General features: G+C 42.9%; 1 protein-coding gene across 1 annotated transcript; it reads left to right on the forward strand.

Moving 5' to 3' along the window:
* The first annotated feature begins 21,227 nt into the window (after positions 1-21,227).
* On the forward strand, positions 21,228-24,160 carry LOC109163597 (ras-related protein RABC2a-like). Its single transcript, XM_019312347.1, has 6 exons — positions 21,228-21,644; positions 22,745-22,813; positions 22,966-23,031; positions 23,238-23,359; positions 23,464-23,592; positions 23,678-24,160. The coding sequence occupies exons 1-6, from the start codon at positions 21,497-21,499 to the stop codon at positions 23,792-23,794; spliced, it is 651 nt and encodes a 216-aa protein (XP_019167892.1). The 5' UTR covers positions 21,228-21,496; the 3' UTR covers positions 23,795-24,160.
* The last annotated feature ends 673 nt before the right edge of the window (positions 24,161-24,833 follow it).

Raw genomic sequence — 24,833 nt, forward strand, 5'->3', positions numbered from 1 at the left:
AGATTTAAGCTAGATAGTGTTCCCAATTCCACTAAAAATGTATTAGATTTAATTTGGACCGATATTTGGGGGCCTTCCCCTGTATTGTCTATTAGTGGTTTTCGATATTTTTGTCTTTTTTGTAGATGACTACTCCAGATTCTGCTGGTTTTATCCATTACGGGTAAAATCAGACATATATAAAGCTTTTGAGTCGTTTCGCGTCTTGGTAGAGCGGCAGTTCTCGCGCTCTATCAAATCAATCCAATCTGACTTAGGGGGTGAGTACCAAAAACTACATAAAATATTCCAATCTTTAGGCATAAATCACCTCCAATCCTGCGCATATACACATGAACAAAACGGCAGAGTAGAACGCCGCAATAGACATATTGTCGAGACTGGCTTAACTCTACTCGTCGAGGGAAAAGTACCCCACGAATATTGGGATTATGCTTTCGAAACAGCAAACACCTTAATCAATTATTTGCCCTTATCAGCCGTTAATTTTGAAAGCCCATACACCCGTCTTTTCAATACGTCACCCCCATACACCTTCCTTCGTGTCTTCGGGTGTCGGTGTTACCCATATCTAAGGCCATATAACCGGCACAAGATTGAGTATCGCTCCACCCCATGTGTCTTCTTAGGTTACCCACCATCCTTTAGGGGATATAGGTGCACTGATCTAATTAGCGGAAAGACTTACATATGTCGTCATGTCCGCTTTGACGAATCTATCTTTCCTTTTGACACAGGTTATTCAGCACAAGCGCCTACCACACCGGCCTTACCGTGGGCATCAGCACCAATTGTCTCACAAGGTCCAGCTCCGGACCCAACATCTACACCGGTTGAGACACCGGCCCCTTTCGGACCGGAGCCAATACCCTTGGCTCGTGAGTCACCACGGCTAGCTATAACACATACAGCCCCGGTAAGAACGAGGAAATGACGTGCCCAGCCACAAAGTCATGATCATGTCATGCGGCTGCGACACATGACGAGGGGTACGGATGAGCCATTCCAGGCTTTAACCGCAGTAGCAGATCCCACGTGCTACTCTCAAGCAGTGGGCCATGCACATTGGCGTGAGGCTATGGACCAGGAGTTCAATGCTTTACTGCATAACAACACCTGGCGACTTGTTCCACCTAAGCCACACATGAACATCATTGGGTGCAAATGGGTTTTTCGCACCAAACGCACTGCTGATGGTTCTGTTGAGCGGTATAAAGCTCAACTAGTGGCAAAGGGGTTTAATCAGGTAGCAGGAGAAGACTTTTTTGACACATTCAGTCCAGTGGTCAAACCGACTACGGTACGGATGTTTTTTTCCCTGGCTGTTTCCAACAGGTGGACATTGCGGCAGCTAGATGTGCATAATGCCTTCCTAAATGGGCATCTAGCTGAAACCGTGTACATGAAGCAACCCCCGGGGTACGAGGACCCAACCACCCCTGAGCATGTGTGTCATCTCCAGCGGTCTCTTTACGGCTTGAAACAAGCACCTCGGGCTTGGTTCAAGCGCCTTCATGACTTTCTCTTATCTGCAGGTTTTAAGTCATCTAAAACCGATTTATCCTTGTTTTATTATGCAACTGGGGAATCTCGTGTGTTTTTATTGGTGTACGTCGATGACATAATAATGATGGGCAACGACGCCAAACTGGTGGCTACACTTCTACAGCGTCTGTCCACTACGTTCAAAATCAGGGATCTGGGATCCCCCGGCTTCTTCTTGGGCATTGAAACAATCAAGTCAGGTGACGGGTTTATTCTATCTCAGCGTCGCTATATGACGGATCTCCTAGGGCGCTCAGGGATGACTGACTGTAAACCCCTCACTACACCGGCTGCTGTCACAAAATTAGTCACACCTACGGAGGAACTGTTCGATAATCCGACTCAGTATCGTCACATAGTTGGAGCGCTACAATACTTGACGATCACTAGGCCCGACTTGGCGTATGCAGTCAATCGACTGTGTCAATTATGCACTCACCGACAGTAGATCATTGGGCCCTTGTGAAACGGGTTCTGCGTTACATCAAGGGAACTCTCGACTTTGGCCTCCGTCTCGCCCCATCTTCCTCGACCTGCATACACACCTTCTCCGACTCGGACTGGGCTGGTTGTCCAGTAGATAGAAAGAGCACCAGTGGTTTTGCGGTTTATCTAGGGACCAACCTTACTTCCTGGCTGTCGAAGAAGCAACGCACTGTTGCTAGGTCCTCCACTGAAGCTGAGTACAAGGCCCTAGCAGATGTCTCCGCAGAGGTCACCTGGGTTGTGTCACTTCTACGGGAACTCGGGATGCATTCAGGCCAGCCTTCGACGCTGTGGTGCGACAACCTTGGGGCTACTTACCTTTGTGCCAATCCGGTGTTCCACGCACGCACAAAGCATGTAGAAATCGACTATCATTTTGTCCGGGACAAGGTTGCTTCCGGAGAATTCGTCATCAATTATGTATTTACCACGGATCAGTTAGCAGATATCTTCACCAAACCTCTTTCAGCGTCACGGTTCGCAACTCTACGAGGCAAGCTCAATGTTGTCTCTCTACAACCTTGCGCTTGAGGGGGTGTGTTAGCATGACTAGTATTTTATATTTATTATTTGTATAATATATAGTCATAGATTAGTGGTGGTAGTTCTGTTTGACTTAGCTCTCTATTAGTTAGGATTAGTTAGAGATTAGTTCTACGATATACTTTGTAATCCTATCTTTTGTCTAATTGAATTTTGAGGTGAATTCTCTAATTGCGGCAACGCTCTCTGACCGGCTAGCTGAGGACACTCCGCGACCTTGTGACCTCTATCTCCGCATCGAAAACACTTAAACGCCTGGCCAGGACAAACTTGGCCCGCGTGCACCTTCCCACATCTTCGGCACGGAAACAACTTAGCTTGGTCCCCTTGCTCCATCCTTTTAGGTCCTTGAGATGAAGATGACACCTGCTTGGCCTGGAAACCTGGTCTTGGCTTCTTAAAGGTAGAAAAACCTCCGCCCTCAGTCCTCTTCCTAGCTTGCTCGTACGATCCTCTCTGAAGCTGCTGCACGCGATACAGATCGGCGACACACACGTAAGCGTCCTTAAGAGAACTCGGCCTACTCACAGTCAAAGCTTTTCGCGCCTCATAGTTCAGACCGGCCACGAATTTCTCGACTTTAGCGAGTTCTGTAGGCACGAGCATCCTCGCAAAACGTGCCAACTCCAAGAACCTCTTGTGGTATTCAACCACAGACATGGAGCCTTGCTGCAGGTGGAGGAAGTCTTCATACATGGCGGCGCGCACATGTGATGGGTAGAACCTTTCACGCATTCTATCCTTGAGCGCGGTCCAGTCAAACTCGGGTTCTTCAAGAAGAGCCGGACCTTCATGGACCCACCACAAATCCGCTTCTTGGCAAAAGTAAAACGTTGCCAACTCCACTCTCCTTTCTTCGGGGCAGCCTACAACGGTGAAGATCTTGTCAAACACCCGTAGCCACTCTTCTAAGACTACCGGGTCTTCCTCGCCGGCGAAGGTTGGCGGCCGATGTCCCGACACTAAACGCCCTACGTCACGGTGCCCAGCAGGAGGAGGAGGCAGCACAGCGTGATTGTTGTTCAACAAAGCTTCACTAAGCGTCTGCATGGTCTGTGTCAGCTGGTGAAGGTTCTGAGCGAGCTGCTCGTTAGTCGGGGTCTCCGGTGTGCGGGCTCGGGGACGAGGAGGCATCGCACTTCTACAACAACAACACGGCTACCAAAGATAGCAAACAAGCAAAGAATAGAAGGCAACACACAGCTCACCGCGCAACCTAGAGTCCTAAGCCTAACACTTAACTTCTTAAGGTCGCTTAAGGGTCTCAAACCACACTTAACCACTTAGAAAGTCTAGACTTAACTCTTCCTAGGCTCAAACCTATGCTCTGATACCAACTGTAACACCCCCCCCCCCCCCCAAAACAAGCTATAATAGAAGCCTTAACGCATGCAGATATCATAACAAAACACTAGCACAGCGGAAGAAAAAGGATAACTGGATAACATAAAATCTAAACGGGGGTGTTATGCCACACTTATCAACACGATAAACGTTACGGCCAAATCTGCATGATTTACATCTATCCAAAAACTCATAAGTCTAAAAACCAAATCGGCTCACAGGCCGTACAATAAGGGAAAGGTACTACACTATCGGGCACTAGACATCGCGCTCGACTAGACATCACCTGTAAGAACACAAAGATAAACATGGGACGACGCTCGGTCAGCGAATAATGCTGGTAACCCACCAATACATGTGAAATAACATACATAAGTAAGGTATAAGCTGTAAAACCATTTTCGAAACGGAATACATATATATAAGTGTAAAACTGTAACACCCCGTGTTACGACCGCTAAGATCAATTAAATCATTTAATCAATTACCCAAAGGAAAGAATTAAATCACAATAATTAATTAGGAAGGCCCACCATAGTCCACGGGCCCTTATCCCTAAACCCAATCCTTAGTCCCAAAAGAAATAGAACTAGCAAGCCCATAATATTAGTTCCTAACTAGGACACCTAAATATATAAATAGGGGACTTAAGGGGCACCTAGAAACCCCCCACCACAAGAATAACGCCCACCACCCCAAAGAGCTCCAAGAATCCCCCTAGAAGAAATCAAGAAAGCAAGAAAGCTTAAAGAAAGATCCTTCATTGCCAAGGAATTAATTAAGGCTAAGAGGTAACCCATGTCTCAACAAAACCTATTTTCATAGCTATGATTTCCCCCGTAGGATTTCCCCATATTATTGTGTATTGATGATTTGCAATATTATTATGGGATAATTCCATGGGTGATCTTGATATTGGGAGATTCTTGATAATTATGATGTTCTTGATGATTATGTGGAGTTCTTGATGTTTATATGTCATTCTTGATAATTGTATATGCTTATGTGTTATTTGCACCGAATCTTGTAATTGGAGGACGAATCGTATTCTTGTGGGTATAAAATTGATTAGAACCCTAGGTTGTATCGTATGATATCATTCTTGGTTTATCGGGTGGGAAATTGCATGTTTGGGGTGTCGATTATGTTAGAAAAGCATGATAGGTTATGTGCCGTACGTTTCTCGTATTTGATCCGTTAATTGACTACGTGTTGATCGTTAATTGCGTTGTAAAATGTCTAAGCATGGTTTCGGGTTCCACAATGGTTCCCGGGGCGTTTTGTGATGAAAAGAGTCAGTGGGGGGTAGGGGACCTGCCACCTACCCGCGGCCAAGTCGGGCAGTCCCGGCAGCGGGCAGCTGGCGGGCGGGCAGCTGCCCGCCGGGCACCCGCTGCCCGGAACAGTGCACGCCGGCGGGTGGACCCCCACCCACCGGCTACCCGCTGGAAAATACCCCAACCCGGGATTTCGGCTTCCCCGTTTGATGTTTCCCCGACCCCCGTGGTGTCCCAACGGACTCCGTCTATCGTGCCTATGTCTAGTTTGATATTTCGGGTACCGTTCGTAGGTTGTATGAGTCTTATATATTGCATGCTAGTTGAATTGGTATCTCGCTGACCTAGGTGATAGGAGTATGAACCCCTTAGGACTATTCTTAGCATGTGAAGGATCACGCACAAGGTTGCAGTAGGCGCTAGGCGCTAGTCGGGCGGCCGGGCAGCGCCTAGCGCCTAGGCGGCGCTAGGCGGGCACCAAAAAAATTAAAAAAAATAGTGACAGACTTGTAGTTCGACAATTTTAATGAGGTTGTTTTCAACGTTCACTCAAATAATACATCTAAATAAATGAAATAATGATAATTTATAAGTCATAATGTCATAATAATATTAAAATCAATAATTAATGAAAGACGACATCGGTCAAAATCAGACAAAATCGATCAAAATCGGTCAAAACGGTCAAAATCGGACGAAATCGGTCGACTCGGCCGAGTTGGCCGAGTTGACCGACTCGGCCGAGTTTGACCGCCCAGGCCGCCTAGCGGCCGCCCAGGCCGCCTAGGCGGCCGACCGAGTTTTGGCCGCCTATAGGCCAAAACTCCAAGGCAAGTGGCCGCCTAGCGCCTAGGCGGCTAGGCGGCCGAGTTTTACAACACTGATCACGCATAGGTTTTGTTATACGTTTCCTCCCCTTCCCAATGTGTTAATGTGGGTTGCATGTGCCTTCTACGTGTTATGTGTGCGTGTCACCCCGAATTGGTTGAGATCAATCGGGCTATACGGGCAGTCGGGTGGGCTGAGAACCATACCGGCTGTTAACCAGGCTGGTAAAGATCGGTCAGGTATATAAATATTATATAGGACTAAGTTCCACTATACGGGCAGTCGGATGGGCTGAGAACCATACCGGCTGTTAACCAGGCTGGTAAAGACCGGTCAGGTATATAAATATTATATAGGACAAAGGTCCACTATACGGGCAGTTGAATGGGTTGAGAACCATCCCAACTGTTAACCAGGCTGGTAGAGACCGGTCAGGTATATAAATATTATATAGAACTGAGGTTCATTAGTCGGTTGCGATCGGCTCCTCCGTAATGTGAGACGGGGCAGGGTGCTGCGGGGCCGTGTCAGAGCTATATGCGCTGACCCTCATGTATGGGCATGCGATTGGTCCTGTGGCGCCAACAAAGTGTGCTATGTGATGAGATATGGACGAGTGTGTTTATGATTATATTGGGGGATGTGACTATGGGATCTATGCTGGGGATTGTTTACATTGGGTTATGATTATTAATTGTGCTCAGCTTTATCTGTCTTGCCTGTGGAGGATTGTATACGCCTGTTATAACTGTTGCTTGTGTCTAGCCTTATCTGTCGAGTCATTCCCGGTTTTAAAAGCTAGAGTCTCGTAGGATATATCTTCATGCTTCAAAATGGTTTTTGTATATCTATATATATCTCTATATGTAATGTATTTCAACACGTTGGAGTGGGTTACCAGCATCTCTCGCTGAACAGATATATTTGGCTTTCAGGCACAGAAGGGTAAGTCACTGGAGCGCGCTAGAACTTGGAACATAGAAGTAGTTAGTTTCCCTTTCGGCCTGCGTGCCATGTTCACACATTTACATTATTGAGGCATTAGTTAGTTAGCCTGTGCACCTGAGTTCTCTAACTCAGGTGTGGCATAGCACCCCGTACTCTTGTATTCTGTTTTTGGGATTTAATAAGATTTCACCTTTGTTTCATAAGTTTTAGATATCCTGAAAATCTGGGGTGTTACAGTTGGTATTAGAGCCTAAAGTTGACCCTAGGATAAGACTCTTAAGATCAGACCTTAGGACATTAAGCTTAAACACTAGGTACTTAGGAACATAGGATTTAGGAATCTTAGGACGCGCGGTGAGATTGTGAAACCTACACATAACCTCTCCTCACTTTATCCATTTCTAACTTAAAGAAACTCCCCCCTCGCTTATTGCATCAAGGTAAGGACGCAAAATAACGTCGGCCTATGAACTCCAGGATGGCACCGAGAAGAGGACAGATAGGAACACCAAAACTCCCCACCGAGGAATTCCTGACTCAGAATCTGCAACGCCTGGCCCAAATTGCCCAGGCACTAAGTACTACCGCTCCCCAGCCTTTACCAAACGAGAACTTGGAGATCCACCACCAAGTCTCGACACACCAACCACCCACCCTCTCAGGAAACGAAGACCCCACGACCCTCGAGGAGTGGATCGGGACTTTCGACAAGATATTCAGGGCAACTAAATGCTCCGAGGACCACCAAGTAAGAATGATCTCCTTCTACTTCAGACACGAGGCCGACACCTGGTGGGCTCACGAAAGACCCACCTGCGAACAAGACCCCGGATTCAACTGGGAAACCCTAAAAGCGTGGCTACGAGAACAATTCTATCCCAACCACCTAAGAGCCACCATATACGAAGAATTCCTCCACCTAAGACAAGGTGCAACCTCGATCATGGAATACTACCAACAATTCCACCGACTGGCTCGCCTCATCCCCGAGCTAGTACCCACCGAAAGGATCAGGATCGAAAGGTTCATAACAGGCCTTGACCCCGAATATCAAAATGCCCTGGCCACACAAGAGCCAGGAACCCTCAGGGAAGCCTATGCCAAGGCATCCCAACTACAACAAGTGCCAAACCAACCCCGGGAAACACGCCTGGGAAACAAAAGGAAATCACATGAACCCCACCCGCGGCCTTAAAAACCCCAGGGCCGCCTCACCCCGCCAAGTCGCAGCGCCAACCGCTCAAGGAAGAATCCTTACTCTAAGCAAAGCCAAAATTGGGGATAGCAACATAGTCTCCGGAACCTTCCTAGTACACGCCACCCCCGCCACAGTGTTATTTGACTCGGGGGCTACCAACTCGTTTATAGCAACCGAGTTTGCCACTCGGCTTGGCCTCAACACCAGCACCAAGGTCCGACTCCAGGTCAAAGTGGCCTCCGGCGAAATCCTAGAATGCGACCGCATGTACGAGAATATAATGATCACCATACAAGGGGTGGAATTTCCTAGCAACCTAATCCGATTCAAACTGGATGGGGTACAGGTGATTTTGGGCATGGATTGGCTAGGGAAATACCAAGCACAAATCCTATGCGGAGAACAAAAAGTGGTCTTACGGGGACCAAACGGTAAGAGGGTATCATACCATGGGACCCACCTGGAAGCCGGGATCAAAGTGGTGAACATGATGAAAATGAAGAAATACCTAAACAAGGGAAGCGAGGCCTTCCTATGTTCGGTCGAGGACCTCAGCACCAAAACCCCCGAACCACAAACCATTCCAGTGGTAAACGAATTCACCGACGTCTTCCCGGACGAAATCCCCGGGACACCCCCAGTCAGAGAAGTCGAGTTCACCATAGATCTCGTACCGGGCGCTGCCCCAATTTCTAAACCTCCCTACCGATTAGCACCAAAAGAAATGAAGGAACTAAAGACGCAACTGCAAGAATTGCTAGACAAGGACTACATCCGTCCTAGCACCTCCCCATGGGGAGCGCCAGTGTTGTTTGTTAAAAAGAAGGATGGGAGCATGCGCCTATGCATCGACTACAGGGAACTTAACCAAGTCACGATAAAGAATAAGTACCCCCTTCCCCGAATCGACGACTTGTTCGACCAACTTAAAGGGGCAGGGGTATTCTCAAAGATTGATCTAAGATCCGGGTATCACCAAATACAGGTGGCTAAACCGGACATTCAGAAAACAGCCTTCCGGACACGTTACGGTCACTATGAATTCACCGTAATGCCCTTCGGACTCACCAACGCGCCTTCCATATTCATGGACCTCATGAACCGAGTATTCCGACCCCACTTGGATGACTTCGTCATTGTATTCATTGATGACATCCTAGTCTACTCCCGAAACAAGGAAGAATATGAAAGACACCTCCGCATAACCCTGCAAACTCTAAGGGAGCACCAACTATACGCCAAGTTCTCTAAATGCGAATTTTGGAAAGACAGCGTGGCCTTCCTGGGTCACGTGATAACCAAGGAAGGGATTAAGGTGGACCCCACCAAAATCCGTGCCGTTAAAGAATGGACCACACCAAGCTCACTCACCGAAGTCCGAAGCTTCCTAGGCTTGGCGGGCTACTACAGGAGATTTGTACCCGACTTCACCAGGATAGCCCAACCCCTCAACAAACTCATGAAAAAGGAAACCCCCTTCCAATGGGACAACGACTGCGTCTCGGCCTTTCAAGAATTGAAGGATAAGTTAACCACGGCACCCGTACTCGCCATCCCCTCCGGGGAGGAAGGATTCGAGGTCTTCAGTGACGCATCCAAGAAGGGGTTGGGGTGCATGCTAATGCAAAAAGGCCGAGTAATAGCCTATGCATCCAGGCAGCTCAAAACCCACGAAGAAAACTACCCCACCCACGACCTCGAGCTAGCCGCCATCGTGTTCGCACTAAAAATTTGGAGGCATTACTTATACGGGGTGCAATGCAAGATTTACACGGACCATAAGAGCCTAAAGTACATCTTCACCCAAAAAGACCTAAACATGAGACAACGGAGGTGGTTAGAACTCATAAAGGATTACGACCTGGACATCCAATACCATGAGGGAAAAGCTAACGTGGTGGCGGATGCCCTAAGCAGGAAGACTAACCACTCCCTCAACACCACTTGGATCCTACCGGACCAACTGTACAGGGACTTCCAAAGACTGAATTTGGAAATAATAAAACAAGGTCAAAACCACCCCGACATCCACTTATTCAACACACGAGTCGTACCTACGCACTTCGAGGAAATCAAAATAGGGCAACAGCAGGATCCGGAACTAGATAAAATCCACCTCGACCTAACCCAGGGGAAGGAAGGACCCTTCAAAATACACGAAGACGGCAGTCTCCGTTACCAAGGTAGGTGGTGCGTGCCCTCAACGCACCCCCACTTGAAGCAACAAATCTTGGAGGAAGGACACAACTCCCCATACTCGGTTCACCCAGGGGGTGACAAGCTATACCAAGATGTAAAAAGGTCGTTTTGGTGGCCCAACATGAAAAAGGAAATCGCGGATTTCGTGGCCAGGTGTCTGAATTGCCAAAGGGTGAAGGCCGAACGATGCAAGCCCAAGGGACTCGTACAACCCCTTGAGATACCACAAGGAAAGTGGGATTCCATATCCATGGATTTCGTCGGAGGACTACCCCCAACGAAGACCGGCAAGGATAAGATTTGGGTCATAGTGGACCGACTAACCAAAACAGCGCGATTCATCGCCATGAAGGAAACGTGGACAATGGCACAACTAGCCTAAGCCTACTTGAGCCGAGTAGTGAAGTATCACGGAGTCCCCCGAAACATCGTATCCGATAGAGACTCCAGGTTCCTCTCACAATTTTGGAAATCACTGCAATTAGCCTTGGGGACACAACTAAAACAAAGCACTGCTTTCCACCCCACCACGGACGGCCAAACCGAGAGGACCATTCAGACTCTCGAAGACATGCTAAGAGCCTGCGTGTTGGACTTCCAAGGGACATGGGAGGAACACCTAGACCTTATTGAATTCTCATACAACAACAGCTACCACGCGAGCATTCGTATGGCACCCTACGAAGCTCTATACGGACAAAAATGCAGAACCCCCTTATGTTGGGAAGACATGGTCGACCCAATAACACTAGGGCCCCAACACTTACAGGATACAATCACCAAGGTCAAGCACATCCGGGAGAGGATGAAGGCTGCCCAGGACCGCCAAAAGTCCTATGCCGACCTAAAGAGGAAACAAGCCGAGTTCAACACCGGGGACAAGGTCTGGTTGAGAATCTCGCCCACACGAGGGGTGATGAGATTCGGAAGGAAAGGAAAGCTCAGCCCTCGATTTATCGGCCCCTATGAAATCATAGAAAAAGTTGGGAACCTAGCCTATCGCCTCGCCCTACCCGTCGAACTAGAACGAGTACACAACGTATTCCACATATCCCAGCTAAAGAAATACGTACACGACCCGAGCCACGTGCTTCAACCCGAGGTCGTGAACCTCGATGAGTCACTAGTATACGAAGAAAGACCCGTGAGGATCCTGGACACCAAGACAAGAAACACCCGTCGCCGAGCCATAGAAATGGTGAAAGTCCTCTGGACCAACCATGGGACCGAGGAAGCAACGTGGGAGCTCAAAGACACAATGAGGGAACGCTACCCCGAACTTTTCACACCGGGTAACTAAGAGAAAGTCACTCGGCAAGGACCAAGCTTCGGGGACGAAGCTTCCCGATAAGGGGGGGAGAGTGTAACACCCCGTGTTACGACCCCTAAGATCAATTAAATCATTTAATCAATTACCCAAAGGAAAGAATTAAATCACAATAATTAATTAGGAAGGCCCACCATAGTCCACGGGCCCTTATCCCTAAACCCAATCCTTAGTCCCAAAAGAAATAGAACTAGCAAGCCCATAATATTAGTTCCTAACTAGGACACCTAAATATATAAATAGGGGAGTTAAGGGGTACCTAGAAACCCCCCACCACAAGAATAACGCCCACCACCCCAAAGAGCTCCAAGAATCCCCCTAGAAGAAATCAAGAAAGCAAGAAAGCTTAAAGAAAGACCCTTCATAGCCAAGGAATTAATTAAGGCTAAGAGGTGACCCATGTCTCAACAAAACCTATTTTCATAGCTATGATTTCCCCCGTAGGATTTCCCCATATTATTGTGTATTGATAATTTGCGATATTATTATTGATGATTGGTGGGATAATTCCATGGGTGATCTTGATATTGGGAGATTCTTGATAATTATGATGTTCTTGATGATTATGTGGAGTTCTTGATGTTTATATGTCATTCTTGATAATTGTATATGCTTATGTGTTATTTGCACCGAATCTTGTAATTGGAGGACGAATCGTATTCTTGTGGGTATAAAAGTGATTAGAACCCTAGGTTGTATCGTATGATATCATTCTTGGTTTATCGGGTGGGAAATTGCATGTTTGGGGTGTCGATTATGTTAGAAAAGCATGATAGGTTATGTGCCGTACGTTTCTCGTATTTGATCTGTTAATTGACTACGTGTTGATCGTTAATTGCGTTGTAAAATGTCTAAGCATGGTTTCGGGTTCCACAATGGTTCCCGGGGCGTTTTGTGATGAAAAGAGTCAGTGGGGGGTAGGTGGGGGTAGGGGACCCGCCACCTACCCGCGGCCAAGTCGGGCAGTCCCGGCAGCGGGCAGCCGGCGGGCGGGCAGCTGCCCGCCGGGCACCCGCTGCCCGGAATAGTGCACGCCGGCGGGTGGACCCCTACCCACCGGCTACCCGCTGGAAAATACCCCAACCCGGGATTTCGGCTTCCCCGTTTGATGTTTCCCCGACCCCCGTGGTGTCCCAACGGACTCCGTCTATCGTGCCTATGTCTAGTTTGATATTTCGGGTACCGTTCGTAGGTTGTATGAGTCTTATATATTGCATGCTAGTTGAATTGGTATCCCGCTGACCTAGGTGATAGGAGTATGAACCCCTTAAGACTATTCTTAGCATGTGAAGGATCACGCATAGGTTTTGTTATACGTTTCCTCCCCTTCCCAATGTGTTAATGTGGGTTGCATGTGCTTGCTACGTGTTATGTGTGCGTGTCACCCCAAATTGGTTGAGATCAATCGGGCTATACGGGCAGTCGGGTGGGCTGAGAACCATACCGGCTGTTAACCAGGCTGGTAAAGACCGGTCAGGTATATAAATATTATATAGGACTAAGTTCCACTATACGGGCAGTCGGATGGGCTGAGAACCATACCGGCTGTTAACCAGGCTGGTAAAGACCGGTCAGGTATATAAATATTATATAGGACAAAGGTCCACTATACGGGCAGTTGAATGGGTTGAGAACCATCCCAACTGTTAACCAGGCTGGTAGAGACCGGTCAGGTATATAAATATTATATAGAACTGAGGTTCATTAGTCGGTTGCGATCGGCTCCTCCGTAATGTGAGACGGGGCAGGGTGCTGCGGGGCCGTGTCAGAGCTATATGCGCTGACCCTCATGTATGGGCATGCGATTGGTCCTGTGGCGCCAACAAAGTGTGCTATGTGATGAGATATGGACGAGTGTGTTTATGATTATATTGGGGGATGTGACTATGGGATCTATGCTGGGGATTGTTTACATTGGGTTATGATTATTAATTGTGCTCAGCTTTATCTGTCTTGCCTGTGGAGGATTGTATACGCCTGTTATAACTGTTGCTTGTGTCTAGCCTTATCTGTCGAGTCATTCCCGGTTTTAAAAGCTAGAGTCTCGTAGGATATATCTTCATGCTTCAAAATGGTTTTTGTATATCTATATATATCTCTATATGTAATGTATTTCAACACGTTGGAGTGGGTTACCAGCATCTCTCGCTGAACAGATATATTTGGCTTTCAGGCACAGAAGGGTAAGTCACTGGAGCGCGCTAGAACTTGGAACATAGAAGTAGTTAGTTTCCCTTTCGGCCTGCGTGCCATGTTCACACATTTACATTATTGAGGCATTAGTTAGTTAGCCTGTGCACCTGAGTTCTCTAACTCAGGTGTGGCATAGCACCCCGTACTCTTGTATTCTGTTTTTGAGATTTAATAAGATTTCACCTTTGTTTCATAAGTTTTAGATATCCTGAAAATCTGGGGTGTTACAAAAACCACGAGTCAAAGCCAACATAAAACTCAACACTCTCACAAGCAACACGAGAACACATCCCAAGACCACAAGAACAACACGACTCACCAAAGAGTCAAGGCATGACCTATCATCACTCAATAGACCAAAACCCGACAAGTACAACGCGAAAGAATAAGACTCACACAACCGGCAACACATGCCAAGGCCACACATGCCTTTGTGACTACACACGTCACAAGAGAAGAACACACAACACCGGCTACAATAGCCCTCGTGACATCACCCATCACGAGTTGGTATGCCTACCTTATGCCCTGTTCCAACCTTATGGCTACCCCCAGCCTTGTTTTTTCTTTCCAACCATTACCTCCAGGACCCCTGTACTTCTTAGTCCAACCTTTTCCCTCCTGGGACCGTCGTCCCCCACCAACAAACCACCAATTTCATAGTACACAAGGTACCGTTCACACACACGGCGACACACGCCTTTCCCAAAATACGTGAACCTGACACACAGGTCACAACTCCATAATCACGTCACGGCCACCACGAGGACCGCTGCAATACCTTGGTGACTAGTGTCCCATACCACTAATCGTGCAATCCAGGTAAAGCCACACACACCACACCTCAACAGGAATCAATCAACGGATTGCAACGAAGGTATGAAACACACTCAATCAAGGAATGGGTTACAACCCAACAACAACAACGATGAATAACACAAGTTATCATCAACCAATCGGAAGGTACAAACAACACACACGCTAGCATTTAGACACCGAACTAGCATGCTTATCAACGGGGAAACCAAAGATAGTCCCGAGGAACACACAAGACACTTCACGGTCCAACGAAACACAATGTTGAACACTTAGCACGATTCAAGACACCAAATTCCTACATGGATACCTACCATATAGTTCTAGACATACGAAACATCAAGAAGACACTCAAATAGTTCCACAAAAGAACATCGGGAAGTCAAAAGACCAAATATCGAGTCAAAAGAATCACGGGGAACAAATCCCATCACAACACCACTGTGTTCCCCGCGGGTAGACCCACGGGTAGGCCCCTACCCGTGGTTCTGCCCGCGGGTACACACCTACGAGGCCAATGCACCTGCGGGTGGGCGGCGGGTAGGGCTCTGCCCGTCGTTCCGCCCGCGGGTACATCCCTGTGTCCAAAATAATCCCTTCGTGGATTTTCAACTCCAAGCTCAAATTCAAGTCCAAAACATGCCAAATCTCACCCAATACAACAAAATGACTTGAATCATAGGAAATGCCAAGCAATGGCACTAAAGAACCCTAAACACAAGCTCTAGATATGCATTTTCACAAGACAAATGCATAAACACTCACATTTCATAGCAAAACACAAGTAGAATCCAAGAAATCACATATAGATAAGCAAAATAGGTTTTGTAGAGCATGGGTTACCTCTTGTAGACTAAAAGACTTCACTTTACACTTCAACAAGCTCCCCACAAGGCTTACTTTCCAAACCCACTTCAAGAACAAACCAAAAGATCATAAAGATCCTACTTTTAAGAAAAAGACATCTAAGATGGAACCAAAAACACAAGATGGACTTAGATCTTACCCTCCTAGATGCCCAAATAGGTGAAAGGTTGAATCTTGGAAGCAAATCTTGAAGTCTTGGCAAGGTCTAAACTTAGCTTGGAGGAAAAGCTACTCACCTTTCTAGAGAGAAGGTAGAGCTAATGTTTTAGAAAGTGTAAGGGGTGAAATGAAGATGTCTTCTAGGTTAGGTTACAATACTAACACTTGGTGAAAGGTCAAGAATGCCCTTACTAACATTTAGAAAGTGTAAGGAACAAGGGAACACCCTTCAAAGCTCAAGGTACAACATGACTTTGAAGTTGACTAGTCAAATACTAGTCCTCAAGTATTAAAAATCAGGATTTTAGGAATTAATTCCTCAATTGAAATAGGATTAATTACTCAATTAATCCATGGATTGAATGTGGATTTTGGGGTGTCACATGTACAATTGTTGTACTTATCTTGATTATTCCTTGATTGGGATATTGATTGAGCCTTGATTTTCTATGACGATGACTATGTGCTATGATTGATATGAGATTGGCAGTAATGAGCTTTGCTCAAAATGATTGGCGGTATATTATCACGTGATAATGAATTATTATTATACTTATGAGATCGGTGGAAATTGATTGGCGAGTAGCTAAGTCTCCATGATGGTATAAGGTTAGACTTGCTGTACAGGGTGGCACTGAGAGGTACAGGTTAGAACTGTTATAAGGATGGAATGATGTAAAGGTTGGAACTTGGCATAAGGTTGGAACTTGATTATGTTTGTGATCATCGTATCCTTTGATTGTGGTTCTTGTATCACTTTGCTTATGAGCATATCTTTATGTGATCTTTGATTGATATTGATTACCTCTCCTTGATGGTTATCCTTGTATCGTATTATTGTCTCCTTGATTTGACCCTATTGTTTAGCCGTATGTTGGTCGGTATGATCGAGTGTGTCTCTCGATGAGTCAAATGATGCTTCTATCTCTCTTGTTATAAAGCTAGTGTTGCTAAGACTATACTTATGTATTCCAAGTCTCAAAAGTGGTTTATATATATATATATATATATATATATATATATATATATATATATATATAGGGTTGCATTCACATGCAAACACCCTTAAAATACAAACGTGTGGACAATTTGAGACTGTAGGATTAGAGATATGGATGGATTAGATTTACACAGATCCTAGGAGTTAATAAAGATGTTTTAATTTTAAAAGGGGTAATATTGGTAATGCATGCATTGGTTAAATATGGAATTTATTTTTTAGGATATATAACACGATTAGAAGAATTGTAATTTAGGTAGGATTCCTAAATGCAATTATAATCAAACAACACTATCAGTAAAAGAATCCAACAGGCTTCTGTGATGCTTCTAAGATCATGGGAAAAAGGGCATGAATAGGTCTAGGTTAGCATCATCTAGCAGGAGACGTAGGACGAGTATTGTATTTTGTGTGACACAGTTAGTGACTTTGCACACATGAACGTGCATACGTGCACATAGGTGGACCCATATTTAACATGTGCATAGACACATGTAACTATGTGCAATGTTATTTTATAGTAGATGACAAAAATGAGGAATTTCATAATAGAATTAATGTGTGCATAGACATTAACAATTGTGTGCACAGGAAAATTAAAAATCTGTCTTTTAGACACAGGAAAATTAAAAATCTGTCTTTTCTTAAATACGTGCATGATTTACGAATAAATAATTAACTGGTTAGTTGGTGCTTAGCTTGCACGAAAATGAAAAAGTAATCTCGTGCAGTGGATTAAGTGTACACAGTTTAGTTCGTTTGTGCACACGGAATTATTGATTTGCAACATGTGTGCATAAATGTGATTTAGTGTGTGCAAACCTACTTTAATTACGCATTCTACAATCTTCCGTGTATTGTAAACCTGCACTGCATTGGAGAAATGCACACAATAGTGCACAAATGTTACCACATTCATGCACCACACTTGCAAATCCCACCCACTGCACACAATAGACTACGTATATGCACACGGTTTATCCTGGGGTAGTTGGGGAACAGGTAGCCTCCCAGAATGCGTAGGTTGTGCACAAAAATAGAAAAACAAGTAAAAATCTTAATTTAAAATAGAATACAAGTCGTAAGAACAAACAGTGACGAAACTGCTTTGTATTTAGGATCTAACAATCGATAGTTGTAAAGACCTAATAAGTGTTTGAGCGGTGGTACTATCATTATAAAATAGCCTTAAACAAAAAAAAAATATAATATAAACATGGGCATTTGCAAGTTGCCAACCGTGAGCAAAAAATTGAGGCATTTCACACCGGGACTTCTTGCAAGGAACGCCAAAGGTGGTGAAACAAAATCATCATCGCTCTTGCAACTGTGCGAGGCACCAAGTTGAGAATGAGATACCTTTGACTTCTTACCTGCAACAACCACACAACACAACAAAAAAGTATTTTAAGTATGGTATATATTAATTAGTGGATTATTTGAAGTATTTTTGCGCTAATAGTTACAGTGTGCACCTATAGACCATGAATTTGGTCTTACTGTGTGTATACTAAAATGCAATGGCTAAACACTCCCAGTTTGGGTTGAGTGCACATGGGTGCACACAACTACAAAACACACGCTAGTGAAACGACCAATGGCAATGGGAAACAATGAAAACTTGTAATTAAATACGACTAGGAAGTATTAGCAGTAAATAATAACAATAGATGAGTTTCAATAATACAGTTACTGTGGTACAACAGTGCGTGATGAGAGAACAGAAGAACAACTACGATCATCGTTAAAAAGAAGCAAACAAAAATAAATAAATAAATAAATAAATAAATAAATAAAGGATTAACTCAAAATTTCAAAGGTTTAGGCTTCTAAAGGAACACATGTGAAGAAACTCTAGAAAATGTGAGAGTACTAAGTGTACAGAATGAAGTACTTACTGACTAAAATGCAACATATCATTTCAGAAACGAACATAAATGCAATGTAATTGAATAAACAACTAATATCTTTCCAAATGCAGGACTCTTAAAATGATCTAATGTTAACATTTATGACCATGTTTGCAAAAAGGTTCAGGTTTTAGATACTAGGCATCCATCAACTTCATTTTTTCCTACAGTTTTCCACCCAACCATGCACACATCTAAACCACTCGAACAGCTATAGCGACCATATACAACGCATACGAAAAAATAATTATTTGAAAAAAAACAAAAAACAAAACCCATGCTGTGATTGAGAAGACAAAGATTGATCCTAAGGGGTTTCTTGAAACTCTTAGTAGAATTTAATCACAAGGGCGAACCTGGATGCCCATTTTTAGTACAGAGGTTACAGAAATTCGAAACTCCTACAGTTGTTCAACTTTAGACGTAATTTATCTGTTTTATGTTTTTTCTCTTTTCTATTTCTAATACCCAATGGTGGTGTTGTGTAAACAATGTATATATAGAGGGAAGGTAAATTCAGACATATGCATTCTACATTTCGAGGGGTACCAAACTCCATCGAAGCTTTAGGCATTTGAGCTTCAGAGAAAAAAAAAATCATAAGTCCATAACCTGTACCGCAACTGTAATCTACCGGAAAAACAAACAACCCCCACACACAGATTCGCTACCGGCCACCCGCGGCCACCAATACCGAAAAAAAAACACGGTAAACGAATTGAAGGTAAAACGGGCATAAGAAAGCTAAGCACCCAAGCACCCACCGTAACCAAAAACTAAACACAACTTCACGTAAAAATGGGGAAAACAAAAACCTAGATACAGAAATTAAACCCAAAAATCGGAATCCCATCAACTGCAAACTACACGCACACGACTAATATGGCTGAGCAAATGCATACCCACAACAAGAAATCGGCAACACATATGAGAGAGAGAGAGAGAGAGAGAGAGAGAGAGAGAGAGAGAGAGATATATGAACGGTAATGCTACAACATAATCGGGAGTGTGGAAGTAAAAGCTGGACTGCCTAGGTTAATTAGAAGGAAAATCCTAAACTACCCCCACACTAATAATAAAAACAGGAAAACTAATTAAAAAGGCACACTACAGATAGAATGATCCTAATCGTCCAACACCCACATCTAGCGATCAAAATTAGTCCACACGTTTTTATTTTAAGGGGTGTTTTTACCTGAATGTAATTATATATATATATATATATATATATATATATATATATATATATATATATATATATATATATATATATAGTACTCAACGCGTTTGAGTGGGTTACTTAACATTTTTCGCTAACAGTTGTAATACCTTATGCTTTTCAGGTACAGTCTAGTTGGTCGAGAGAGCGCTAGTGGAGCCGTGGTTCCTAGAATTAGTTTCCCTTTTTGCCTTAGTTTTGATGGCCTGTGAGCCAATATGACATACTGTTGACATTATGAATAGTTACACTTTGTTTGATAGATGTTTTTGGCCTGTGCATCTAAGTCTGTAACTTAGATGTGGCATAGAACCCCATTTTTGTATAGTTAGCTTCCGCTTTGCTTGATCTTAATGATTAGACTTATTCCTATTTTTCCTAAGCTACAAAATGTTTTGAATATTGCTTAAAATCGGGGGTGTTACACTACATGTGTGCTAACCTTGTGTTTCACGCTCGAACCAAACACGTCAAAATAGACTACCACTTTGTTCGTGACAAGGTTGGTTTCGGGGAGTTCCAGGTCAATTTTGTGTCCACAAAGGATCAGCTGGCTGATATTTTCACGATGCTGTTGCCAGCTCCGCGCTTTGGGATTCTTCGGGACAAGCTCAATGTTGTCTCCCTCCAACCTTGTGCTTGAGGGTGTGTGTTAGAGATATTAGGAGTGTGTGTGGTTATATTTAGTTTGACTAACTAATAGCCTATTGTATAGGATGTTTACGTTACTTGTGTTGATTGTATTATTGTAATCTTTGACAGAGATATTGAATAAGTAACACACTCCTTCATTAATATGATATTCTACTTGCGAACCATTCGATAAAAACTTGATTTCAAGTTTGATCAAATTTAAACTTGAACTAACTTACTTTTTTTACTCATGATTTGTCGAGCGACTTGTATGTCCCATATAATGAAACTCAAATTAAATCTATTTTGCCTCATGAATCGTCGAACCACTATATATATGTGGTTCGGACTCGAGCTCAAACTCAATGTTACCTAGATTCGAGCTCGACTTGATATTGATCATAATAGTATCTAATACAATATATCATGTATAACTATCGATACTAATCACAATAATATTTATTACAACCAAGTATATAATACGTGATTAAACTCAATACTATCCACACTATAGAAAAATTCAAAATCTATATATGTATATTAGAAAAATTAAGAATAAAAATAACTATTAAGTCATCATTTAAATACCATTATCCCAAAAGTAAATTTGAATTGAGTTTCAAGCTTTATTTAATTTATATAAACAAATCATTAAAAAAAAAAAAAACATATTTTGACTGGTTCAAAGTTGAAACCATTTGGCACCAACAAAACATATGAAACACGAACCGTTTCCTTGGTTTTGGCGCAAAAGCGGAATCGCATGGGGAAGCCATTCTTTCTGCTATAATAGCAGTTGGAAGAGGTAAAAGAGAGAGCCGGCACGCTACCTCTTGAATGAGGGCAACGCCATAGCCCATATCCCCCCTTATCTTCTACCTTTTTCCGTATTATATACAAGGCATTACCTGTATTCGTTCATTCTTACGCACAGTTGCGTGTATATATATATATACCTATATCTATATCTATATCTATAGCTTCATTCCTAGACGCAGGCGAAAATGGCGTCGCCCAGGATCGGTGGGTCGAGCAACAGCAGCTATGATCTGTCGTTTAAGATCTTGTTGATAGGCGATTCCGGAGTGGGGAAGAGCAGCCTCCTCGTCAGTTTTATCTCCAATGCCGTTGAAGAACTTGGCCCTACCATTGGTAATCCCTACTATACCTATACGCTACTGCTCTCTCTCCTTTTCTCCTTTTACAGATTCATGATTTCATCATCCTGCTGCGATATGGATGTCGGAGATTCAACTTCTCTACATACATGATTCAACATTTCTGCAATGATGTGAAATTTTCGTGTTTGTTATAATAATAATAATAATTCCCCTAATTTCTTGCATTTGTGATTGCATTTCCAATATTATTTAACCATTGTTTTGGATTATTAATGGTAATTAAGTCTCTCTCTCTATATATATACATATACATATATAGGGGTGTTTGGTAAATAGCTTTAGCGGATTGGGTTAGTGGATTTGATTAGTTGATAACATTAGCCGTAGAAAAGTGTTTGATAAATTAGCTGCAAAATGATTTTTTCAAAAAGCTTATTAAAAATGCTGCTTTGAATTTTAGCATTTTGGAGCAATAAGCTGTTACAATGTAAAAAGCTAATTAATCAACACTATATTGATTGTTTAACCAAGTGAAACAGCTAATATTGAACAAAATAAGCCAAAATTGACTGATAAGTTAACTATGTTACCAAACAAGGCCATACGGGGTTTAGGTTGTGTCCTATAGTTTTTTTTTTTTTTTTTTTCTTCCCTCCAGCTTTGGAAATCAAAATCATCCTGGTTGTACCATGGGTTGTTGGAAGGTTGTACCAATTTGAATTAAAATTGTAGCAAGAAAAATCAAATTTTGATATAAATTACAAAAATTATAAATTTGGGCTAAAATAGCAATTGGTCCCAAAGGTTAGGCTTTTTCTTGTTATTAGGCCTTATGATAATAGTATATGGTTGTTTTTGGATTCTTGACTGAAGTTAAAAGATACTGTTTATAATGGAACATGCAAGAAGTGAACTTTTTAATCAATTTTAAATAAGGTTTGAGTGATTCTTGACTGGATTCTTATTTTCTTTATTATCAACTTCTTTGTTTCCTTTGTTTTTTTTTTTTTTTTTTTGTTCTTTTTTTGGGTTTGTCTGTTTGTTTGTTTATGGAAAGATAATGCTTCTAAACTTTGTTAGAATAAACCTGAAAATGTATGTCTAATTAAGCTTTTCTTTCTCTATGGCCAGGTATTGACTTTAAGTTAAAAACATTCACTGTAGGTGGGAAAAAACTGAAGCTTACCATTTGGGACACAGGTAATGAAGATGTAGGTTTAGTATGCATGTATTCTTTGATTTTTTTTGGTTTTGTATTTTGTGTTTTGCGGTGCAAGACTTTTTGACTCAAGGGCATGTTTTTCCTCTGATCCAAACAAGCTGAAATTCTGAATTCATTTTGCCTTCTGCAGCGGGACAAGAAAGGTTTAGGACGTTGACGAGCTCTTACTATAGAGGTGCTCAGGGCATCATTCTTGGTATGTCAAAGATGATGATAAAATGACAATCTTAGTATATATATCCTGGTTGTTTGGTAGCTATAGCCTCTATGTTATGCAGTTTGTCCTTATGGTTGACATGTGTAGTCAATATTATTTCAATAATCTCTGTAACATTATATATTCTCATGTACTTAATTGCTTGTATTTTTCCATTAAGAAGCTCGATTTCATCTGGTTTGCAGTTTACGATGTGACAAAGAGAGAAACCTTCACAAACCTGTCTGATGTGTGGGCAAGAGAGGTGGAGCTTTACTCAACAAATAAGAATTGTGTAAAAATTCTTGTTGGGAACAAAGTTGACATAGTAAGTTGTATGAAAAAGGGTTTTGTTATATTTGTATGTAGGGAGAAAGGGTAAGTAAAAAAGCATGTCTTGAAGCTCATGCAAATGATGCATTATATTTTCAGGAATCTGAAAGAGCTGTCAGCAAAGAAGAAGGTTTAACTCTTGCAGAAGAGCTGGGAAGTTTATTTGTTGAATGCAGCGCTATAACTCGAGAAAATGTGGAGCAGTGCTTCGAAGAACTCGCCTTAAAGGTCAGACACTAGCTACATACTCACCATTAGCAGATCGAGTTTAGGATGTTAAAAACATGTGAAAATGGATTTTTAATGTTTCCAGATAATGGAGGTTCCCAGTCTATTGCAAGAAGGATCAGGGATAGGGAAGAGAAACGTGTTAAAGCAGAATCAAGGACTACACCAGAAACGACCCTTCGGCTGTTGTTCATCATCATAGGATGGATAAATTAGATTGAGCAAGTTAAAAGGCCGGGGAGTGCAATGGATGATGGGGCTGGCCATGGCACAACACCGAGTTTATGATTTTGTGTTCGTGGTCGGCCTGTTAGTTGCTTGTGCTTCACACTCTCATTTGTCTCTGGGAATGCTGCAATATATATAATGGCTTCAATTCTGTTGCGTTAGTTGCTTGCATGCAGGCTGCAGCCTGGCCTGTGCGTAAAATATTGGCCGCTTTGGGGTTTCGTCTTTTTCCTACCACTGGGCATTTACATACATGTTTCCTGTGATAGATGTAAACCTTAACCTTGTACTCTTTTACGGAAAAATTTTATTAAATGAAAATAGTTGATTGCAATTCGCTCTTGTGTGTTGGAAACATGTTAAATCATATCAATTTTTGGATTCTCATTTCTCAACAATCTAGGATGACCTTGAAACTTTTCTTAGAGCATCCACACTAGTGCATAATGTGGGGAGAATGCAGCATTAATTCACTCCATTCAAGTTTATAGCTAATGTGGGGGAAAATTAATAAGGGAAGAATTCATCTGCAAAATAAGAAATAATGGCAGAAAAAGAGGAAGAAAAAAAAAAAAGAAACATGTTCGCGCACAGCAGTCCGCCCACACGGGCGCGTCAGGCGCGCCGTTCCTGACAGTTCTTTTTTTATATTTTTTTTTTTTGCTTTTGTTTTTTTATTTTGTTTTTTTTTTTCTCCCCTTCCCATATTCTCTCTCCTAATCACTCTTAGAGAGTCTTTAAAAGTCAGGCGGTATTCAATCAAGATTTTTAAAGAGTCTTTAAAAGTCGTGTGGTATTCGATTAAGACTTTTAAAGAGTCTTTAAAAGTCAGGCGGTATTCAATCAAGATTTTTAAAGAGTCTTTAAAAGTCGTGTGGTATTCGATTAAGACTTTTAAAGAGTCTTTAAAAGTCATGTGGTATTCAAAAAGTTATGAACTTTTGTAGACTTTTTAATTTTAAGACTTTTTGAAGACTTTTGTAGACTTTTCCTTCTCAAATATAAATAGTTGA

Source organism: Ipomoea nil, unplaced genomic scaffold (genome assembly GCF_001879475.1).
Source record: "Ipomoea nil cultivar Tokyo-kokei standard unplaced genomic scaffold, Asagao_1.1 scaffold3030, whole genome shotgun sequence".
Classification (NCBI taxonomy): Eukaryota; Viridiplantae; Streptophyta; class Magnoliopsida; order Solanales; family Convolvulaceae; genus Ipomoea; species Ipomoea nil.